Below are 22869 nucleotides of genomic sequence, written 5' to 3'. Positions count from 1 at the left end.
TGTTAAGCATCAGCGGAGGTATGCACTCTTTTGAGTGCCATTCAGGTTTGATTTTGTATCATATTCCTTTCGAAGTCTTCTGCAGAATACACACACATGAATAGTATCACATTATCCTCGTTAGTTCTGTTATTACACACGGTATTGCGTTATGAAAATATGTGCTAATTTAATAATTAAGTGCGGTTGTTGCTGCCAATCGGACCACGCCTTTCTGTCACTCACGCCAAGATCATGACGTCACTAGAACGACGTCCACAGGCTGGTGCTGAGCAGAACATGTCCCCACACGATGTCCTGTCCACATCTGTGTCCTGGTCATGTCGCTGGCACCTCAACTCAAGACGTCATATCTAAACTCACAGGTAACTTCTTCACTACCGGTCACAACTAAGCTACCTTCAACCAGTAGAACTTCATGGATTACATCTGCTCGCTTACTGTAGCCTACATCAGTCCTCTGCGACTTGTGATGTTGATGATGAACAGTATCAGTCAGTCTAACAGATAAAACAGCCTAAATCTGATGTTAATTCGTTTACGTGCTGATAGACTTGCATAGCCAAAGCTGCTACAGACTGACAGGCTAACAGCTGATACAACTTACAATTGTTCTCTGTGTGCTAATGATCCCACAGAGGGGTTATTAATGTAGCTTACAGTGGTCCTGACTCAACCACACAATAACACCGAACTATTCAACTGCCATCTCCACTGACCCAGGACCGGATCAGGTTTGTATGAGCTCACCGTTACCTTTCTCACAAATGACTGGATTCCAAGCACAGTAACTGTTTCAGATGATATGACTCAACGTAATTAGTGCTAAAACAGTTAGTTGATTAGTCAATGTGTTGATAGAATTTGACATGCAACAGTTTAGAATTGGTTTCACTGTAAATAAGGCAAATTGTTTCTTGTTCAAGTTTCTCTGATGAAAAGAATAGCCTTTTCTCTTAAATGTTATTTTAAACTAAATATCTCTTATTTTGGACTGCTGTTCTGACAAACCAACCTATATGCACATGTCACATTGAGCTCTCAGAATATATGGTAGGCATCTTACACTATTTTGTATTTTGTGATATTTTATATATAAAACAGTCAATCAAAAACTTTTTTTGACAGATTAATCAAATGACAATAATCACTGGATGTGGCCCTGATCCTAGTGTAAAAGACAGATTTTGTTCATATTTTTAAAATCTATATTAACTCGTGGGATGGAGCAAGGGATCATTAGGCGATGCAGCAAAAGAGTACTTTACTTTGACTTCAACACCAAAGGCTCGTGACTTTACATGGACTCCAGCATTTTGACTTGGAATGACTTGAAATCCTGCGCAAGCCCACAGATGAAAAATTGCAAGTTTGAATCAGCTCTTCGTTTTCCTGAACAGATATGAATCAATCCAACTGCATCTGTCAGCGATACCTCACATGATCACATCTTTTTCTTTAAATTTACTATACTAACTGTTCCTCTGCTTAAAATGTTAAAATAGCATTTTAAAATTGATGAAGGTCACAGAATGAGTTGTTAAAGGTATTATCTGTAAGAAAAGTTGATTTTTGAGGCTTGTACCCAACCTCTCAAAAACTGATGCTTCGGGATATTGACGAGTTGGGAATGAGACTCAAAAATCTACTTTTTTTAATAATGGCACCTTTAAGGACTTGAAACACACTTGGGACTTAGCACCGACTTAAGACATACCTTGTGTCACCTCAATGACACCTCAAGTGAAACAGTGTGTTGAACTGCATATACTAAAAGAATGATGTCTCCAGCTGGAAACATAAATCAGATTCAGCAATCCAATAGAATATTCCTAAAGGTTAGATTTACATTCTTTCATTTCTCAATTATTTCATGAAACTGGATCTCAAACACCCGAGGTGAACGCACCTGATGAAACTAAAGGCTCTGCAGTTGTTTGGTGGAAATATGTTGTATATATGGTTTACTCTTGTAATGAATATGACACATGACTAATTCTTTGAAAATCTGACAATATAACTCATTGTGTCAGGAGATCATTTGTGTAATGCACCAGAACATTAGCAGGCATTTTTTTGTGGATAGGAAGACGTCCCTGAATGTGTCTTTCTGTTAACTCTGTCTAACTGATAAACAAACCAAAAAAAGTTACTAAGTGCTGTAAGTCATACGTCTGCAAACTGTGTGTTTTGGTTCACAGACCTTGCTGCCCTGCATTAACCTTCCCATGGATGAGTATGTTGATCTCTGCTGTTCATTTGGGTAAGCTAACGTTTTCATCAACTTCCCCAGCCTTCAGTTTAGGATGGATGTCAGGTCAGGAGTCCTTGAGAGCTGCCTATGACATTTATCTATGAACTGTACATGGGGGAGGTGGTGGATGAGCAGAGGGATGGAGCGAGCTGCCACAGTATGTCTAATGTGGCAGCTTGAGTGGAGATGCCTGCAAGGCTGAAGTACATGTACCGTGGAGCACAGGCAGCTCATCTGGGAAGTTTGGCTGAGGTCTGCTGCCACAGTGATATGATGGCTTGAGCTTAAACCCTTTCAAGCAGATTCACATGAATCATATGTGTTGATCTGCAGATATCCTATTTACTTTACTACATTAGTTGTTGGTTGGTCAGGTGTAATCAAAGGTTGCATGAGTCTTACATTTCAGTTCAGTGTGAGCACTGTCTGTTGTTGAGAACAAAAAACAGAACAGGATGGGGTGACTGGGTATAAGTAGGCCTGACAAGTGATTACAGATGTTGTTAATGATCCTGATCCTGAACCTAAGTGTGGCAGTGGGGTGTGGTTGAGGCGCCGGCTGCTGGAGGAGAGGGAGGAGTGGCTCAGCCGGTGCTCAGACAGCTGGACAGAATCAGGTAATCAGTCAGCTATATAAGCATGCTTGTAACCTGGTTCTGGTCTCTTGCAGTAGGCTGGGTCCTGTGGGAGGACCGAAGCAGAGCCGCACAGCGCCGACAAGACGCGGAAACCCTCGGCCGAGAGAGACGGCTGTTTGTTTGTTGTTAATTGTTTTTGTTTGACCTCCTGGGCAATAAAAGCCGGTACACTTGCACCGTCGGCCTCTGTCTCCTCCTTCCTGCCCTCCCCAGTGAGCACTGAGGCTCACATCTGGCGCCTGAACAGGGACCTGACATGGAGGCACAGACGCCGTTGTCGCTGGCTCTCCAGCACCTCGCCACGATGCAGGAGAGCACCACCGCGCTTCAGCAGCAGCAATCTCAGGCCCTCGTGGATATTGCGGCGGCCCAGCGGGACGATCGTGCTCTCCTGCGGGAGCTGCTGCAGCGCCCGGTCACCCTGGGCCCTCCGGACGCGGCTACGGAGCCCGGCCGGGGCCGGCCTCCGCCGTTTGCCCTCCAACGGATGACCGCTGAAGATGATCCGGAGGCGTACCTGGACATCTTCGAGGGCACGGCGGAGGCGTGTGGGTGGCCGGAGGGGGAGTGGGCGGTCCGGCTTCTTCCTCTACTCACCGGGGTAGCGCAGCTGGCCGCGCACAGCCTGCCGGCGGCCTCCCGGGTTAACTTCGCACTGCTGAAGAGGGCCATCCTGGACCGTCTAGGCAGTACACCCGAGGGACACCGGCGGCGGTTCAGGGGGCTCTCTTTTGAGGAGGCCGGCCGCCCCTTTGCCTACGCGCAGCGGCTCCTCGACACCGCGACACGCTGGCTCCAGCCGGCGACGAACTCCGCGGAGGACATCGTCGGCCAGGTGGCACTGGAGCAGTTCGTCGCCGGGCTGCCCTCCTCCACCTCCAACTGGGTCCAGTGCCACCGACCCCCCGACATCGCGGCCGCGATCGTCCTCGCGGAGGACCACCTCTCCCTGCCCCGGCGGAGCATGAAGGAGGAGGCGAGGCCAGCGACGATCCCGGCGGGCCGTCCCACCCCGGCCCCGAGGAGGAGATTCCCGGCGGCAGCCGCCCCACACGCGCACACATACACACACACCTCCCCGGAGCATGCTCCGCTCCGGGACTCTAACCGCTCTCTGTCTCCTGTTCCGCAGGGCCCGGCCTACGCGTCTGAGCGACCGGCGCCCCGGGGGGCTCCTCAGATGCCAGGGCAGGGGTGCTGGCGGTGCGGGCAGCCCGGCCATCTCCGGGCGGAGTGCCCGCTCATGGAGGTGGGGCAAGTGGTTCGGGTTGCGGGACCGCCGGCCCCCTCCCCCGGTCCGGAAGGGACGTATCGTATACCGGTATGTATGCAGGGGGGTACACACCAAGCTCTGCTGGACTCTGGTTGTGAACAGACCATGATCCACCAGCGCTTGGTTCGACCAGGGGCGTTGCTAGAGGCATCGTGGGTGAAGGTGAGGTGTGTGCATGGGGATATTCACGATTATCCGGTGGTGACTCTGGAAATTTGTTTTAGAGGGAAAAAGCATAAGGTCAGGGCTGGAGTTAGCACTCGCCTCCTGCACCCTCTAATCTTGGGCACGAATTGGCCGGGGTTCGCTAGCTTAGCGGGGGAAACTATGAGGGTGCAGTCACGTATGTCAGGGAAATGTGAGTGGTGTGCTGTGCTCAGTGGTGAGACGGGGGTGCCTCGTCCTGACGCTGCCGGGGGGGGCACGGGGCCACCGGGGCCAGCCCAGCTGGCTCCGGGGGCCCCCCAGATCGCCTCCATGGAAGATTTTCCACTCGAGCAGTCTCGGGATGAGACCCTCCGTCACGCCTTTGACCAAGTGATGAGAATTGATGGTTGCCAGGTGCACCCTGGCACAGCACCCACTCACCCCTATTTTGTCGTCATTAGGGACAGGTTATACAGAGCGACGCGTGACGCTCGGACCGGAGAAGAGCTCACCCAGTTGTTGGTGCCCCAAAGCCGTCGGGAAACAATTTTCCAGGCGGCTCATCACAACCCCATGGCAGGTCACCTCGGCTATGATAAAACACTGAGCCGGATCATGGCCCGATTTTACTGGCCGGGCATTCGGGCGGATGTAAGTCGGTGGTGTGCGTCCTGCCGCGAATGTCAGCTGGTCAACCCGCCGGCCACCCCAAAAGCGCCGCTGCGCCCCTTACCACTGATTGAGGTCCCGTTTGATAGAATCGCCATGGACCTCGTCGGGCCATTAGACCGGAGCGCACGGGGATATCGCTTTGTGTTAGTCCTAGTGGACTATGCAACGCGCTATCCCGAGGCAGTGCCCCTGCGCACCATCTCCGCAAGGAGCGTGGCACAGGCACTGTTTCAGGTAATCTCCCGAGTCGGGATCCCGAAAGAGATCCTGACTGATCAGGGCACGTCATTTATGTCACGGACACTACGCGAACTGTACGAGTTATTGGGCGTCCATTCAATCCGGACTAGTGTATACCACCCCCAGACCGACGGCCTGGTGGAGCGGTTCAACAAGACACTAAAGAACATGATTCGTAAGTTCGTGCACGAGGATAGCCGTAATTGGGATAAATGGTTGGACCCTCTGTTGTTTGCAGTGCGGGAGGTTCCCCAGGCCTCCACGGGATTTTCCCCCTTTGAACTCCTGTTCGGCAGAAGACCCCGGGGTGTCTTGGACCTGGTTAAGGAAAGCTGGGAGACGGGTCCGAGCACCAGCAAAAACGAGGTACAGCACGTCCTGGACCTGCGAGCAAAGCTCCATGCACTGGGTAAGTTGTCACGTGAGCATTTGCTCCAGGCCCAGGAGCGTCAACAACGGCTGTACAACAGAGGGGCTAAACTCAGACAGTTTGCACCGGGAGATAAAGTGCTTGTATTACTCCCCTCCTCGAGCTCCAAATTACTCGCCAAGTGGCAAGGGCCCTTTGTGGTCACACGGCGAGTGGGGGATGTTGACTATGAGGTGGTGCGTTCTGACAGGGGTGGGGCCACACAAATTTACCACCTCAACCTCCTTAAAGCCTGGAGGGAGGTGACGCCTGTTTCTCTGGCAACCACGGTGATCGAGAGAGATGAGTTGGGACCGGAGGTGGCTAATTCAAACCAGCCAGTGCCGGTCCCCTTTGGTGACCATCTCTCACCGAGCCAGAGAGCAGATGTGGCCTCGTTGCAGCAGCGTTTTGCTGACGTGTTCTCTCCCCTGCCAGGACGCACCTGCCTCATACACCACCACATAGAAACACCCCTGGGTGTGACAGTCCGGTCACGACCCTATCGGCTGCCCGAACACAAGAGGAAAATTGTTCAGGCGGAGCTTCAGGCCATGTTGGAGATGGGAGTAATAGAAGAGTCCAACAGTGACTGGTGTTGCCCCATCGTGCTGGTTCGCAAGTCCGATGGGTCAGTACGGTTCTGTGTGGACTATCGCAGGGTCAACGAGGTGTCCAAATTCGATGCCTATCCAATGCCCCGGGTCGACGAACTCCTGGATCGGCTGGGCACGGCTCGCTTTTATACGACATTGGATTTGACCAAGGGCTACTGGCAGATTCCCCTGTCGCTAGAGTCCAAGGAAAAAACGGCCTTCTCCACTCCGTACGGTTTGTACCAGTTCGTCACACTTCCGTTCGGATTGTTCGGGGCCCCAGCCACTTTCCAGCGCCTCATGGACCGGGTGCTGCGGCCTCACTCTGCATATGCTGCTGCCTACTTGGATGATGTGATCATTCATAGTGAGACCTGGGGGCAGCATGTGCAGCAGGTGGGGGCAGTGCTCGACTCTCTGAGGCAGGCGGGGCTCACGGCCAATCCGAAGAAGTGTGCGGTGGGACGGAGGGAGGTACGGTATTTGGGGTACCACCTGGGCGGCGGGCAGGTGCGGCCACAGGTACAAAAGACCGCAGCGATTGCGGCCTGCCCACTACCCAGGACGAAAAAAGAGGTCAGGAGGTTTCTGGGGCTGGCTGGTTACTATAGGAGGTTTATTCCGGCCTTCTCGGAGCTGACCAGCCCCCTAACCGACCTGACCCGTAAGAGTGCCTCGGATCCGGTCCAGTGGACGGAGCCGTGCCAGCTGGCGTTTGAGAGGGTAAAACAAGCCCTCTGTGGGGAGCCACTCTTGTACACTCCTAACTTTTCTCTCCCTTTCATCCTGCAGACCGACGCCTCGAACAGTGGGCTGGGGGCCGTTTTGTCCCAGGAGGTGGAGGGGGTCGACCGCCCCGTACTGTACATTAGCCGGAAGCTGGCTCAGCGGGAGGTGAACTACAGTACGGTGGAAAAGGAGTGCCTCGCCATACGGTGGGCGGTCGGTGCCCTCCGCTACTACCTCCTGGGGCGCCCATTCACCCTCTGGTCGGACCATGCCCCGCTCCAGTGGCTCCACCGCATGAAAGATGCCAACGCGCGGATCACTCGCTGGTATCTGGCTTTGCAGCCTTTCAGGTTCAAGGTGATCCATAGGCCGGGTAACCGCATGGTTGTGGCTGACTTCCTCTCCCGCTCGGCGGAGGGGGGGGGGAGTGGGCTTGCGGCCGGCGGGATCCCGGCCTAAGTCGGGCGGTGGGGGTATGTGGCAGTGGGGTGTGGTTGAGGCGCCGGCTGCTGGAGGAGAGGGAGGAGTGGCTCAGCCGGTGCTCAGACAGCTGGACAGAATCAGGTAATCAGTCAGCTATATAAGCATGCTTGTAACCTGGTTCTGGTCTCTTGCAGTAGGCTGGGTCCTGTGGGAGGACCGAAGCAGAGCCGCACAGCGCCGACAAGACGCGGAAACCCTCGGCCGAGAGAGACGGCTGTTTGTTTGTTGTTAATTGTTTTTGTTTGACCTCCTGGGCAATAAAAGCCGGTACACTTGCACCGTCGGCCTCTGTCTCCTCCTTCCTGCCCTCCCCAGTGAGCACTGAGGCTCACACTAAGTTAACTGAATAACTTTCACGAACAGTTTCACAGCTGCTGTTAATATCACCATGCAACTGCTACCAACTGTAGCTGTTTGCAAGCTACAGTAATGCTCTCTTTTACTGACAAATGGAGATGTCCTCAAATCATGGGCCAGCTTCACAAGAGATGTTTAACTTGCCTGTAGTGTAAGGCCTGTGTTGATTTTGTTCTCATATTTGTCCAATGCAGATTAGACAGTTTCACAGAAATAAAGAATTACCCACCAGGCCAGCTCAGAACTAAGAGCCACATTTGCTGACCAGTGGTGCCAAATGACAAAAAAGAGGAAAACATGCCCCTAGTTAGTGGCTTCCTAAAAAGGTTGTGGAGCAAGAAATGAAAAGGGAAAAGTCCTAAGTGAGCCCAGTAACCTGTTGGAAATATATGAGGACATCACAGAACCTGCAGGAAGGGTTGGCAGAAGTACCGAATCCTGCCACAATAAGAATCATCAGCTTGTCAGCTGTACAACAGGTTTACTGCATTGAGATTTTATTCTACTGGAAGTACAAGGTACAAGGTACATTTATTGTCATTGTTTAAATCACAAGGGGTTTAAAAAAATGAAATAAGTTTTGTGCTACATCTATTTTAGAAAATAGAGTGTTGATGAATTGAGGAGTCTCAGCCTGGGGCATGAAGCTGCTTCATAGTCTGGTGGCATGGCAGAGGATACTTCTGTATCTTACTACTGTATCTTTTGTCAGATAGCAGCAGGGTGAGCAGACTGGCTTTTAGTATCCTTTGGGCTCTTTCCAGACATCTCACTTCATTGCTTATGCTCTGTAGATGGTACCAGTGATGTTCTGTGGTTTTAATCACCCCCTGTCGAACCTTCCTGTCCTGGGCCGTTATGAACCAGGCCAGTTTGTGATGTTTTCAGTCAGGACGCCCCCATTGTGCCCCCACAAACATTGTCCAGATTCTTGCTCCGGAATCTAGCCTTCCTAAGTTTCCGTAGGAAGTAGAACCTTTTCTGTGCCTTTTTAACCAGGGTGGTGATGTGTGATGATAAGTTCACAGTGATGGTAATTCCTAAGAACCTATATCTGTTCACCTGCTCCACCTCAGCTCCAGTGATGTAGACAGGGGTGTGTCTTTGCCTCCTTTTTTCTTAAATCAACAATCAGCTCCTTGGGTTTGCTGATGTTGAGCAGTAGATTGTTCTCTGTGCACCACTCTGCAAGACCATCGATGTCCTACAAATATGAACTCTCATCATTGTTTATAATGCGGCCAATCATGGAGATGTCGTCTGCACACAATAGAGTTCTCCTGATGTCTGGGAGCATAGTCATTGTTGTACTGAATGCTGAGCTGCTCTTATTCTCCAGGCGCATGAAGACTGAGTGAAGGGCAGTAGATATGGCATTCTCTGTTGATCTGTTGGTTCTGAAAGCTTACAAGTATTTTGTGTTGTACCACTTATCACTGTAGTTCCTGTTGAAATATCCTTGTAATGTGACTTTTTCAGAAGGCATGTTTTTTAGTTTGAAAAGCTTTAATCTTACCTGGCTTGAAATCATGACACATTTGTCCTACTGAAGATGGTGAAGAACTGTGCAATGGATTTATGTGATTTCATGTAAATAAGACATTCTGGTGCACTCTGAGATTGAAATAGAGGCAGAAGTTACATGTTCATGTTTTTCAGTGTTTTAGATTAAAGCTTTTGTACCGTACCTTGCAAAAAGTCTGAAGAACATGATGGTGGTACAACACCTGCCAACACATTGGGCCCTATTTAGACGGTCTGTAGTGCATGGTCTAAAGTGCAGCGCGCTAGTGCTTTTAGGGTGTGTCCAAGTCTATAACTTTTTCTAGTTAAACAGTGGATGATCTGGGCGCAAAGTGTGGCGCACGGCACAAAGAGGTGGTATTTAGACTCTGAATTAGTTATGGGTGTGTTTTGGGTGGAACACAAATCAAACCAATCTGAGTGTCGTCTCCCATTCTCTTTAAGAGCCAGGTGTGCCAGGGCCTGCACATATTAACCAGTGCCTCTCATCTTCGGTGAGGGAAAGGGATATGATCCTCGGCTGCTGGACCCTCTGCCCCGCCATTTCACAATCATCTGTCCCACCAAAAACTCTGTTTGACTGCATATGAAAAAATACACTGATATTTAACTGAGGAGGAGGAGGGCTGCTGCATCCCTCTGTGTGTGCTGATCTCAGTCCGTGGATCAGACGGGACAGCTCATAAAAAGTATCATCCTGATCAATAACTGGTGGGATGAGAGGGTGAAATACATATTTAATGAGGAAAATATTAATGACATTACCTGCAGCGATCCGCCAGCAGTAGAAATGATATGGGTATCTCTACATTAACGTGTGCATTTGCACATGAGGGACAGCTGATAAACTTAATTGATTATTTAAAACTCCTGACTCGTTTCCTTTGGAGAGTTTATAACTACAGCTTTTAGTTTTGCTGATTAAACGTGCCACGATATTTGTTATAGTACATTACTGCGCTGAACGTTGTGACCCCGCCTGTGTAGGCGCATCTAATAATGCACTCTTTAATAACAGGAAACAGACTGTGCTTTGACTTTAGACCAGCTTTTTGTTCATCACTTGCACTGTGACACTTGCACAACGCTTTGTGCAGAGTGTAAGATAGAGCCCATTGACTGCACTAATCAGACACTGACTGACTGATGGAGTGAATCATTTGAACTGCATTACATTCAAGTGCACGTTTTGTTATCTGGCCTAAACCAAGATTTCAAGTGCTTGACGACAGGCATCAAACGCTGTTGGATAGCATTAGTAAAGCTAATGCTAGTTTACGTCAGTGTACTGTTGCCAATGCAATCGAGGTGACTGTAGCACGACTAACCATTAGTCAAACTGCAACATTTACAACAACTAAAAAGAAAAGGCCTTGACCTCAGTCAAGCCAACCATGGTCCATACTATGTATACAAATACAAATGAAATCTTCTCTGTTCCTCAGACTTCCTGTGTGGATAGCATCACTGCTTCAGGCTGCTAAACCCCTGAAAAGTGACTGTGCCCGTCGGAAGAACGTCTACAGGCGTCTGCAGAGGAAACTGGTCAGTACTCATGTAATAAAATGCAAAATGTGTTACGCCACTGCTTTTTTCATATACTGTACTTGCCTTTAACCTGGAGGCTCATATTGTTACGCTCGGCCTAGGGGGGTGCCAAAGCATGACATAAAACAAATGACAAAAAAGTGTATGTACAGCAATAATAATTTATTTACAAAGACAAAGTGCGACTATACAGAGTGTGAGTGAAAATATATACAATGGTGAAGCCTCTGTTCAGGGTGGGCTCAGTCCAAAATAACAAAAACCCAATCTAGAGGTGATAGGTTTCCGGTTTAGCGGCCGCCAAGATGGCAGCTTGAGAGAGAATCTCCCCCGACTACTAGGATTTAAGTGCCCATAACTTGACAAACTCGATTTAAAACTGAAGGTAAAACATGGGTAAGGGCAAGAATTCATTGCGAGATAGGCAGAGCAAAGTCAAACTTAAGAAAATTGCACAGAACGCCGAAACACAAGGAAACCAGAGTCCGGAGTCTTCCCCAGCTAGCTCACCAGCTAATGATAACGGAGAGGAAGGCGAAGCTAACATGGAAGCTAGCCTGGAAATCATTCTCACTGGGATAAAAGATTTCCAACAAGACAATAAGCAACAACTCGAGGAAATCAAAGAAGAGATCAGCAAAACCAAAAAGAAACTTGACGAAGTAGAGGAGCGTGTCTCAAACACGGAGGAGAGAATGCAGTCGCTAGAAGAAGTGACGGAGGAGCTGATAAAACTTCAAGCCCACCTGGAAGAAAGACAGGATGACCAGGAGGGAAGATCCAGATGAAACAACATTAGAGTCTATTGCATTCCGGAGGTGTCAGAGAACGAGTCTTCATCAATTATAGAGTTTGTCAGAAAACTGCTGAAACATGGCTTGTCTCTGGCGGAAGACATGGATCTTCATATCGAACGGGCACACCGGGCACTTGGACCCGTACCGAAAGAAGGAGCACCTCCGAGATCCATCATTATTAGGTTTCTGAGCTACAGGACAAAAGAAGAAATCTTACGAAAAGGGGCTTCATGTGGAAAAATAAACAAATTAATCTGGACAATGACTACGCACCGAGTGTGTTGAAGAAAAGGCAACAGTACATGGAAGCTAAGAGGGTTCTGAAGGAAAAAGAAATCCGCTGTCAGACACCCTTCCCAGCCAGACTTTGAGTTTTTTACGCGGATGGGACACGCACCTATAACACGGCCGAGGAAGCAACGAAGGAGATGGCAGAGAAGGGGCTGCAGGTCACAGTGCTTAAACCACCCGAGACACTGCTGGAGCAGATCTGGAGGCTGTCGAAGACGAACACAGACTCATACACGCCGAGGATTGACGATCAGAGACAAGCTCCAGAGATTCATTCCGGTCAAGATACGACTGAGTAGAAAATGACCACGCAAGTATTGTTTAAAAGGAGTTCGATTATAGATTTGGAAATCTTTGATTTATGCTCGGGCATTGCTCAGCTGTTTCTGAGAAGCAGCGGGAGCTCCTCACATGTTGTCTAATGAGTGAGTGTAAGACTCTTAAAGATGATGCAAAACCTCTCCACTGCGACAAAGAATGTTTACAGCAATAACCCACTTATTTTGATATTCTAGGTTTATGTTTAGAAGAGATAGAATTATTTTCCAAATTATTTTCCATGTAACAGAGGCGCCTAACTATTATCTCAAAGTGAAGTATCCTTTTTTCTATTTCATTTAGTTATCAAAGAGCCTAATTGAGGATGATCAATATGTCGGGGGCACATTTTGACATTATGGATGAGATTCCTGCTGCCTCTCGCAGAAGAGAGGCTTTCCCTCTCTAAAGCCGCACTGAAACACCTCATACAGGGTTTTTCTTTTAACCCCACCTTTGGAAACCCTAACGAACATTTTCAGTTTATAAGAGTTCCAAACCTCATTGGTTGTTGTTCGGTTCATGTGTTCGCTGCTATTCAGAGCAGAAATAGAGATGTCGCACAAACTCCATCTAAAAACTGGGAAACAAATCTTAGTAATGGTACCAGCAAGTAATACTTTAAAAGTGGTCTCCTTCAATGTAAATGGAATACTTAATCCTATTAAGAGAGGCAAGATATTGTCAAAACTGAGAAGGGAGGGTGCTCAGGTAGCATTCCTCCAGGAAACACATTTATCTGAAACTGAACATACAAAACTGAGAAGAGGAGGCTTCAAACATGTATTTCACTCATCCTATAAATCAGGACATGGAAGAGGGTCTGCCATCCTTATTTCAAATCAAGTCCAATATGAACACATTTCAGAGACTAAAGATAAAGAAGGCCGATATGTAATGATAACGGGAAGGATTGATGGGCTGACGGTAACTTTCTTCAGCATATATGCTCCTCCTGGGAGTGATTGGACTTTTTATAAAAAAAATTTTGATATGATGTCTGCTGAAGCTCAGGGTGTGCTTATATGTGGAGGAGATATGAATATAAGATTATCAAAAATGGAATCTTCCACCTCTGATTTAGGACATAGTAAACCCACGATTAATAAAATAAACTCTATAATGAAAGAAATCGGCATAGTAGATGTTTGGAGGGAGTTTAATCCAACAGGCCGTGACTACACTTATTTTTCTGCACCTCAATCTACTTATTCAAGGATTGAATACTTCTTTGCATTTAAGAGAGAACGATTTAGAATTCAGCCATGTGATATTAGAACAATTGATATGTCTGATCATGCACCAATAGTAATGACAGTTAATATTGGTAATAACCCAAAATCTACATTATGGAAATTGAACTCAAGTTTATTGAATAGTCCTCAGGTAAAAGGAGAGTTGGAAAAGGCAATAGATACCTATTTTAAAGAAAACAACAATGGAGAAGTGTCTCCTCCACCTCTATGGTGTGGGACGTATTTAAGGCAGTCCTGAGGGGGAAAATAATTTCTGTTTCCTCATCACTAAAGAACGTAGACAGGAGAGGCTCAACTCTCTATACACCAAACCAGAGAATTACAAAAAGACCATAAAGCTAGACTAGGGACCAAAGAAGTATCAATTAAAAAACTGCAAAATGAGATAGATGAGATATTCTCAGAAGAGGTTAAGAAGAAACTGGCATTTCTGAAACAGGGGTACTATGAGGCAGGAAGCAAGGCAATGAAACTGTTATCATATAAACTGAGGAAACAACAGGCAGATGCCACTATTAATAAGATAAGATGCCCTCAAACTAAGAAATTACAGCATAGACTAGACCAAATTCATCAAAGTTTTGAAAATTATTATAAGGAATTATATTCACAACCAAAGCTAGATAACGAAGATGAGATGAAGAGTTTTCTTGAATCTCTAAATCTTCCCACAATCACACAAGAACAAAATAAAGTCCTGATTGCGGATATCACTGAAATAGAAGTCAAGGCAGCAATATCAAGACTCAAACCACATAAGAGTCCAGGTTCAAACGGCTTCACAGCCGAATGGTATAAGTCTTTCAAGGAACAGTTAATTTCGAGACTGTGCCAGATATGTAATGGAGCACTCAAAAAGGGAGAGATTCCGCCCTCATGGAAGCAAGCTACAATCTCAGTAATACCAAAGGAAGGTAAAGATACATTAGATTGTAAACAATTTCGACCCGTCTCAGTGTTAAATCTAGATTATAAAATTTATAGGTCAATATTGGCTAGGAGAATTGAAAAACTTTTGCCATCCTTTATCCATTTGGACCAAACTGGATTTATCCATGAGAGACAGACCCAAGACAGCTTGAGGAGGACGCTACATATTATGTGGCATAGCCAGCAAAACAGGACACAGGCTATGTTAATGGGATTGGATGCAGAGAAGGCGTTTGATTCAGTAAAATGGACTTTTTTGTATAAGGTGTTGGAAAAATTTGGTTTTCATCATAGTCTTATCGAGGCTTTCAAAGCTGTATATACTAATCCAACAGCAAGAATTAAAATAAATGGCAGCCTCTCAAATTCTTTTATTTTGGAGCGTTCTTGTAGGCAGGGTTGCCCCTGTTCCCCACTTCTCTTTGCCCTCTTTATAGAACCTCTCAGTCAATATATTAGGAAAAACAAGTAAATCAAGGGAATAAATATAGCAGGACAGGAACACAAAATATCTTTGTTCATGGATGACGTATTAATTTTTTTATCGCAACCATCCACATCTCTACCAACTTTAATGTCGTCGATGGATATGTTTGGTAAATTATCAGGCTATAAGATAAATATCCAGAAAACCCAGGCTATGACCTTTAATTTTTAACCCACCAGATGATATGGTAACTAAATACAGCCTGAGTTGTAACAAGAAATCAATGAAGTATCTGGGAATTAATCTTACCCAAGACATTACAAAATTATTTGAAGCCAACTAAATTCCTCTCAACCTTAAAATTAAGTCTGACATCTCCAGATGGAATCACTTACCTTTTCTCAGTCTAACTTCAAGGATTGAATTGGTCAAAATGGTGACGTTGCCCCGCCTGTTGTATCTCTTCCTATCGCTGCCAATTGAAATAAGTGATTGACAGTTCATTGAATGGCAGAAAGTAATTTCTCGATATATCTGGATGGGTAAAAAACCAAGGATAAAATATATAGTAATGCAACTATCAAAAGACACAGGAGGAATGGCACTGCCAAATTTAAGAGATTACTACTATGCGGCTCAGATAAGAACCCTGGGGTATCTCTGTGACCCACAGTTCAGGGCCAGGTGGAAGGAAATGGAAGAGGGAGGATCTGTGGGTCCACCTATACAGGCAGCAATGGCAGACAAAAAACTTGTAGACGGTCTTACAAATAAGAATAACTCCTGGATAAAAACAACACTAAAAACCTGGCACAAAGTAGTTAGGAAAAACAATTTAAAGGGTGCAGAAAACATAATACGTTGGTGTGCATATGATATGGATTTTATTCCAAATAGGTCAGACAGTAGATTTAAAATATGGATGGAAAGGGGCCTTACGGCTTACTGCTGCTTCATACACAATGGGTCTGTGAAAAGTTTTGACAATCTCAAAAGGGAATATGGTTGAGAGAAGCAAGATTTTTTCAGATAACTTCAAGTTAGGCATCAATTAAATACAATTTTGACAGAGGACTTGAGAAGTGATATCCTGAAGGTCTTTGTCTCAATTGAGTGAGTGGAAAGAGACTAATATCTAGATTATACAAAAGTTTCCAAGACTCCTCGAATGCGAACACCCTGCATATTAAATGTAGATGGGAAAGGGAGGGAGATCTGGACATTCCTGAGGATGAATGGGAAAATATTTGTAAATTACAATGGGAAACCACAACTTCACACAGCTGGTGGGAGTTTGGATGGAAAAACATTATGAGATTTTTTTATAACACCTGTGCAGAAGAGACATCAAGGTAGTGGAACAAATTGTTGGAGGATGTGTGGTTCAGATATTGCCAACCATTATCATTTATTTTTGGATTGTCCGAAACTTTTGTCTTACTGGCATCATGTCGTGATTGTCTGGAATATATATTTCAAATTACTATACAATTTGATGTCAGCTCAATGTATTTTGGTAACATGGCATTACATACTCAATCCATAGCAGACAAAAATCTAATGAAGATATTATTGATTGGAGCGAAGAAAGCAGTAACAAGGAAGTAGATGCAACCCAACGCACCGACACTGGAAGACTTGCAAGGAACTGTTCATGAAATCTATATCATGGAGAGACTGACATTCGCTTAAAAACTACAATCGGAGAAATTTGAGAGATGGTGGTCAAAATGGATCAGATACATAAGATCACGGAGACCTGAACTGCTTTAAGTACCTCTATTACATGGCTTGAAGTACCAGACTATTAATCTATTGGGACAGCTGAAAATTGCTGGCAGTAGATCTTGACAGGAAAATGAGGAAGTGTGACATCCGTTGTTCAAATATTCCTATTTTACACATTGTAAAATGAAAGGGAGAGTAATAGCATGGAGAATATGTTAGTGCAATTGTGCAAGTGCATGTTTTTGTTTTGCTTTGTGTGTGTGTAATGGTGCTGAAATTATTTTGTATGTTTCTCCCTGATAAAAAAAAAACGAAAAAAAAAAACCCAATCTAAACTTCCGATTGGTAATCTAATTAAACCCCATGAACGAAAAGGAACAAAAAGAGACAAAAAACAGGGAGTAAAGAAAAAGGCAGCTCAGCCCTACTGCTTCCTGCCTATTTCCAAACAGCCTTGCTCTGGCAAAAACACAGAGCACTCTAGCACTCAATCGATCAAGCACAAACACAAGTAAAGCACGAGCGAGGAGGATGCTGTTCGCCGGTAGCGATCTTCCACAACTTCTGGATGGAACCGTCTAAAATCTCCTCGCTCTCCAGCAACAGCCAATCCCCAGCTGGCTCGTCACCTGCTCTTGGCCAATGCGGTGCGGGACCTGATGAGTGGAGACCAGCTTTGGAGGGAAACAAGAGCTCTCACTCGGCGTGAAACATAAACACACACATTAATAACAACAACAAAAATACAAAATACGGCTGGAGCCGTAACAATATAATAATGAGGAAAAGAATTTATATGGCACTATGTAGTGAGAACAAGACCATATGGGTAATTTGGAAGGCAACAACAAATGTTTGAAACTCATGTTGCTGGTGGCAGGGGCCACTCATTCACTCCACTATGGACTGTCTTACAATGATAACCTGTTTGATTTGTGTTTTGTTTGAGGAGACAGAGTGGGAATAAGCAAAGCACAGTATTTATAGTTGGCCCACAGTAATCAGTCAAAATTCTGTGTTTCTCCTGATACTTCTTATTACATCTCCCTGCTGCCAATTGCAATGAATTGAGATGGTTCAGCATCCGATCAGAATGCCTTGTGGACACATTCATGTAGAGTTACAGTATTCAAGTCATATTCAGCTGGTAAAGGGGCTACAGGGCATACCCAGAACATGAGGGAGGGATGTGGCTGGGGAGAAGAAAGTCTGGTCTAACAGCAGGCTTTCTCCTGATCCTTCTTATTGCCAATTCCCCTCAGTCTGCAGTGTTTCCCCTAGGTTGGCGTTTTTTGTTTTTATTTTTTTGGGGGGGGAGCAGCAGGCCAAACAGGCTGACAGTTAACAAACAGGAATCATTTTAATAACAATACTTTAGAACACTCTTTTGCAATATTCTTCTCTTTTCTCTCCAACAATTACAACTACTTTTGCAATGTCTTTCTTTTTTGTACAAATTACAGGTACAATTACTTTCAACTATTTACAATTATTAACAACTATTTGCAATGGTTTTATCTATCTATCTATCTATCTATCTATCTATCTATCTATCTATCTATCTATCTATCTATCTAATTTTGTTTATCTATCTATCTACTTTTGTTTATTTATCCATCTATCTGTGTTGTTTCTCTTTTTTTTGCGTGCTTACCAATATCAGTTTTGTACAGCCAGGATGAATACTTCCTCTCTGACAGCCAGGTTGGGTTGAACCCTGTCAACCTATGGTGACTGGACTTGTGCTGCTTGTCGGGGGGAGGGGGTGAAGCAGGTGGGCTACTGCTCTGCTCCATGGATGTACTCTGCTCTGTGCTTGAACCAGCAGCGGCAGAGAAACTCTCGCTACTACTAGCAGCAGAGCTAACGTTTGCCTCGCCAGAATCACTTTAAATCTGCGCTTAAAAAACGTGGATATTTTCGCCTGTTTTTCAGGCAGTGGGGGTCGACGCGACATGCTGCCCTCTTCTCTCCGTGTCTGTCTGTAGGTGTGTGTTCACGTGTTTGTTTGTGTGTACGCCGGTGCGAAGCTCCGCCCATCGTAAAACAGAGAGCGGAGGAGAAGCGTAGATGCTCGACGATGAAGAAAATGAAATGAAATGTCCTCGCTTAAATTAGATCAGTCACATCATTATTTATTAAAAGAACACGGTACAGACCTGTTCTATAGGAAAAGTGACCTGAAATGACTTCTGTTGTGATTTGGTGATATAAATGAAATTAACTTGACTTTCAGGGGGGGCGCGGGGTCCCGTTGGGGGGGCGGGGCGTCCCCCCTATACAACGGTAGGGGAAACACTGGTCTGGACTATGCTGCTCTCGCCATGATCCAAAACAAGAACCCTAGTCAGAGAAAGTGGGTGCAATTACCCATCATTCAACTGGGTATACTTCTGCGTATAAAGATTGTGAAGAAATTAGGGCTATTAATTAATTATTGAAAAAATATCATGTGAAAACAAATTACACAGATTAATTGCGCTCTATGACCAGCAGCTTTGTAAACTGGAGGCTGATGACTAAACACTGCTGAGCATAGCCTCTACAAAGGTGCATGCCCTAAGCCATAGCTTGACATACACCTCCCCAGAAATGTAAGTGCGTGTTGCAGCGCTGGGGACCACAAGGAATGTTATAGTTTCACTTGAAAGCATCACATTTTCCGGCTTCTCCTCTGATGCCTAGCGCCGTTTGTGAGCAGTAGTTTTCCCAATAACCACACTGCACTCTTCGGTTGTTGCAGTCCCTTCTGACCGGCTGGCTGCTGCTCTTCTTGGATTAAACTCCTTCTCCGGAGCCTCTCTTTGCTGCCACAGGGTCTCTGGGCGAGAGAGAGTGGACAGGTTGGATGTCTGAAGGGTGGGCTGCCCCTTAACGAGCAGGTTTGGTGAAACCAGGTCATTCAAGCTGGGTTCACATATAGCCCTTCCTGCAAATCAATCAATTCAAAGTCCGCTGGCAATCTGCTCACTACCGCCAGCAATGCAGACACACCAGCGCACATGTATAAATGCTCACTACAGCATAGGCCACTATGGAGTGGCCTATCAAAGAACACTGGAGTGGGGCTACAACAAACACCCGGGTGGAACCGTTGACAGGAGCACTGTTTTGCGCAGTTTATGCGGTAAAGAATTTTCATGTCATCAGAGTACTACAAGCTTGAAATATCACCTCCTTTTAAAGTTTAGAATGTCCATTTATTTGGTGATTCACTCATTTAAAAAAATACATTTGCATTGAAAATGTTTTAAATGCTTATGGCAAATATTGGTATGCGTGATTAATTTTGATTAATTAATTACAAAGCTTGGAATTAATTGGATTAATTTTTTTTAATAACTTGACAGCCATAAAAAAAAAATACAGCAAAAAACAACACTGTTGCTGCAAAGAAGGCAGGAATGCTAGCAGAAATGTGTAAATTCGCAAATGAATATATTTATTTTACCACTCTGTGCACTCTCAATGCTTACTGTTTATTTCTAACAACTGCACATTTTCAAGCTCTTTAGCTCTGAACTTGGCACAGCGTCTTTAAACATTATACTGAAGAATTACATTCTGGTCTGACAGTGTCCCATAATAAAGTATTCATGGATATCACTTTAGGTTTTGGCCAAATCAAGGTGATTTCAATTGACTAATCATTATCTAACAGTGTTCTTGTGTCTGTAATGTACCAGCAGTGGAAAAAACAAGCACAAAAACACAACCCAAAATGGTACTGGAATTATACGTCATTTCATATGCACGGTCAAGGTCATAGACTATGATTAATGATAGTCTTCTTTTATCATCAGCATGGCACAAGCACAATCAGTAGTTCAGTAAGAGCAAGAACAACTTGGAAGAAAAAATATATTCTTACTCAGAGATTCTGCATCACTGATAGAGGTTCCCATGGCAACAAAAAAAAAAAAAGAAATAAAATGCCATTGATACATTAAGGGCACACTTACACTTGCCCAGTTGCTCCGAACCGTGCCAAAGCACGATTGTCCCTCCTCCCCAGTCCCCCGCTGGCCTGCACTCACATGGCTCCCACCCCAACCAGGCCTGAGCAGGTTAGGTCTGCAGCATAAGTAACCATAGTGATCTCACCGGGTTAAAGGAGCGCCACCTTCATGAAACTGAAAACCCTGGCTTCACACTCAACATACATTCCTGACCCACTAATCTTGCTTCGTAGTACACCCCTCTGAATATGCAATAGAAAATGGATCCTCAAGAGTTAGTCTTGCATTTTCACAGCCACCAGCAGTCATGAAATATTGTTGCAGCTCTCCCTCTTTTATTCCAGATGTTTCACAGGGTTGGTGTGAAAGAGGGGGACCGGTGTCAGCCCACCTATGTTTACCCTGAAGAGGTGAAAATGTTGGTGCGTTCTGTCTTTTCCCAGAACATTTGTGACTACCCCAACCCCTACCATGATCAGGTGAGGATGAGCTCTTTTCACAATACACTTGATCTCAGATGTCATTTAGTTAGGCATGTAGAATCAGCCAAGACATTTGATGTCAGATTCATTCTGAAGTTAAAAGGATGTATTGTAAAGTTATGACATTTTAAAGTAAAATCTAACTCTCGCCTACAAAATAAGTTGTGTGAATGTTATCACCTCACCAGCACACCTGAAGGCAGGTAATCAATCATGTAGCCTGGATAACCTAGGTGAATCACAGGTAAACAGATGATGAAATTGGAAATGAGGGAAGCCACACAGTTTTTCAACCATTCGTGTGGGTCTGTGTGAACGTGCCGTTAGTTTTTTGTGTTGTTTTATACAAGCTTGTTTTTATTCATTCAGTACACACAGCTTTTTATGTGTTTTTTAATCTTTGTACCAATTAGGTGATAAACATTTTGCCATGGCAGACCTAATTTTTTTCCTTTTTTGTTGTTTGACCACCATTAAATTAGTTGAAAAACTCAGCTTCAATGGATGAATCACATTGTTCTGCAACACAAAAAGACAGCACTGTGCTCCTCATCTGCTCCAGCTGAATGCTGATAAGAGAAAGCCTGGTGAAAGAAAGTTGTGGAGGAGATTGGCCTTCTCACAATAGGATATAAGTAAATCCTGCTACGTTTCCAAATAAAGGCTTTGTTAAATCAATATCAAAATGAGGAAAGTAATGCATTCATTGGGATCAGTCATCAAAGTGAACCAGAGAATACGCTTGAGTAAACTTACATTTAAAGCACTGGAAACAAGAATAATATCAAATCAAAAGCGGAAGGAATTTCAGGAAAAAGAAAAAGGAAGCTGAGCAAGTGATGATTTCAAATGAAAATGTGTCTGACTTGCAATCCATGTATAACATGTTTTAAATGTGGAAATAGTGGTGTTGTATAAGTCATTCAAACCTTTAATACCTGAGGACATGACAAAATGAATGGGTTGAAACCTGAATGCACAGTAACAAAGAAATAATACAACAAATGAAAGAATGATTGCATAATACCAGGGAGCAATTTAAACATGATGATGGAGGTGGGGATGATGATGAACCAAATGATGATGATGAAGTTGATGATAATGTTGTGGTCACTGTCAATGCTGCAACAAACAACTGTGCCCATTAATGATATTGGTCCAGATGACAGCATTTCTATTGTTGGTGGTAAAACATGCTCATCAGCTGGTCGCTCCAGCACTAGGTCTTTTAAGGTCATCAACCTCCTCTGCATGCCTTCAGGCAGAGGCTGAAAGGGTTGCTCTTCTTGCTATGGCAGCTGCCTCTTAAAGAAAAACATGAGCTTGAGGCTCAGGAGGAGCAAATCAGACAACGAAAGGGGGTGCTTGAGTTGCAAAGTCAAATCGCTGCTCACACAGCAAAAGTTACTGTGCTTAAGTACAGAGGTTCTGATGTACATACAAACTAATATGGACCAAGGCAATGTTCTCACAGTCATGCAGAGGCAGAATTACATCACAGCCCTGCTGATGGAGCAGCAGTCCATGTTGTCATTGCCCCCAAGGGATATACCAGCTTTTGATGGAGACCTTCAGGAGTATGGCAAAGACACTTTTGCAAGAACATCTTGGAAATGAGCAAAGAATAGCTACTGGGTACATGGAAAAAGCTCTTGGATGGTCGCCAGTGAAATTGGAGGATTTGTAAGCTTTTGCCTTGTTTCTTCGGGTATGCTGTAATGCCACGGAGGATGTTTCCTACATGTCAGATATGAATGTGCCATCTAACATGCATGCTATATTCTCAAAGTTACCCTGTAAAATGAGGAAAA

At 45.1% G+C, this 22869-nt stretch overlaps 2 protein-coding genes across 4 annotated transcripts in view; both read left to right on the top strand.

The window, feature by feature from the left end:
• Positions 1 to 259: 259 nt before the first annotated feature.
• LOC311249629 (uncharacterized protein) overlaps positions 260 to 22869 on the top strand; it is a 28645-nt gene continuing 6035 nt past the window's right edge. The window contains exons 1-5 of one of the 3 annotated variants that reach the window (XM_084340823.1): positions 260 to 365; positions 639 to 734; positions 2202 to 2263; positions 10768 to 10867; positions 20921 to 21055. In XM_084340823.1, the coding sequence (XP_084196949.1) occupies positions 2229 to 2263; positions 10768 to 10867; positions 20921 to 21055 (270 nt within the window). In that variant the 5' untranslated portion in view covers positions 260 to 365; positions 639 to 734; positions 2202 to 2228. Of the gene's footprint in view, positions 366 to 638; positions 735 to 2201; positions 2264 to 10767; positions 10868 to 20920; positions 21056 to 22532; positions 22688 to 22869 lie in introns of those variants that run through there. The other 2 variants (XM_084340822.1, XM_084340821.1) reach the window with 2 other exon arrangements.
• LOC311249789 (uncharacterized protein) lies at positions 3149 to 7740 on the top strand (the record flags this gene model as incomplete). Its single annotated transcript, XM_084341105.1, has 2 exons — positions 3149 to 4213; positions 7576 to 7740. The coding sequence occupies 2 exons, from the start codon at positions 3149 to 3151 to the stop codon at positions 7576 to 7578; spliced, it is 1068 nt and encodes a 355-aa protein (XP_084197231.1). The 3' UTR covers positions 7579 to 7740.

Source organism: Pagrus pagrus (genome assembly GCF_965226575.1).
Source record: "Pagrus pagrus genome assembly, chromosome: 20".
Lineage (NCBI taxonomy): Eukaryota > Metazoa > Chordata > Actinopteri > Spariformes > Sparidae > Pagrus > Pagrus pagrus.
Note: the sequence above shows the minus strand (reverse complement) of the source record. Positions and strands in the feature narration are given on the sequence as shown.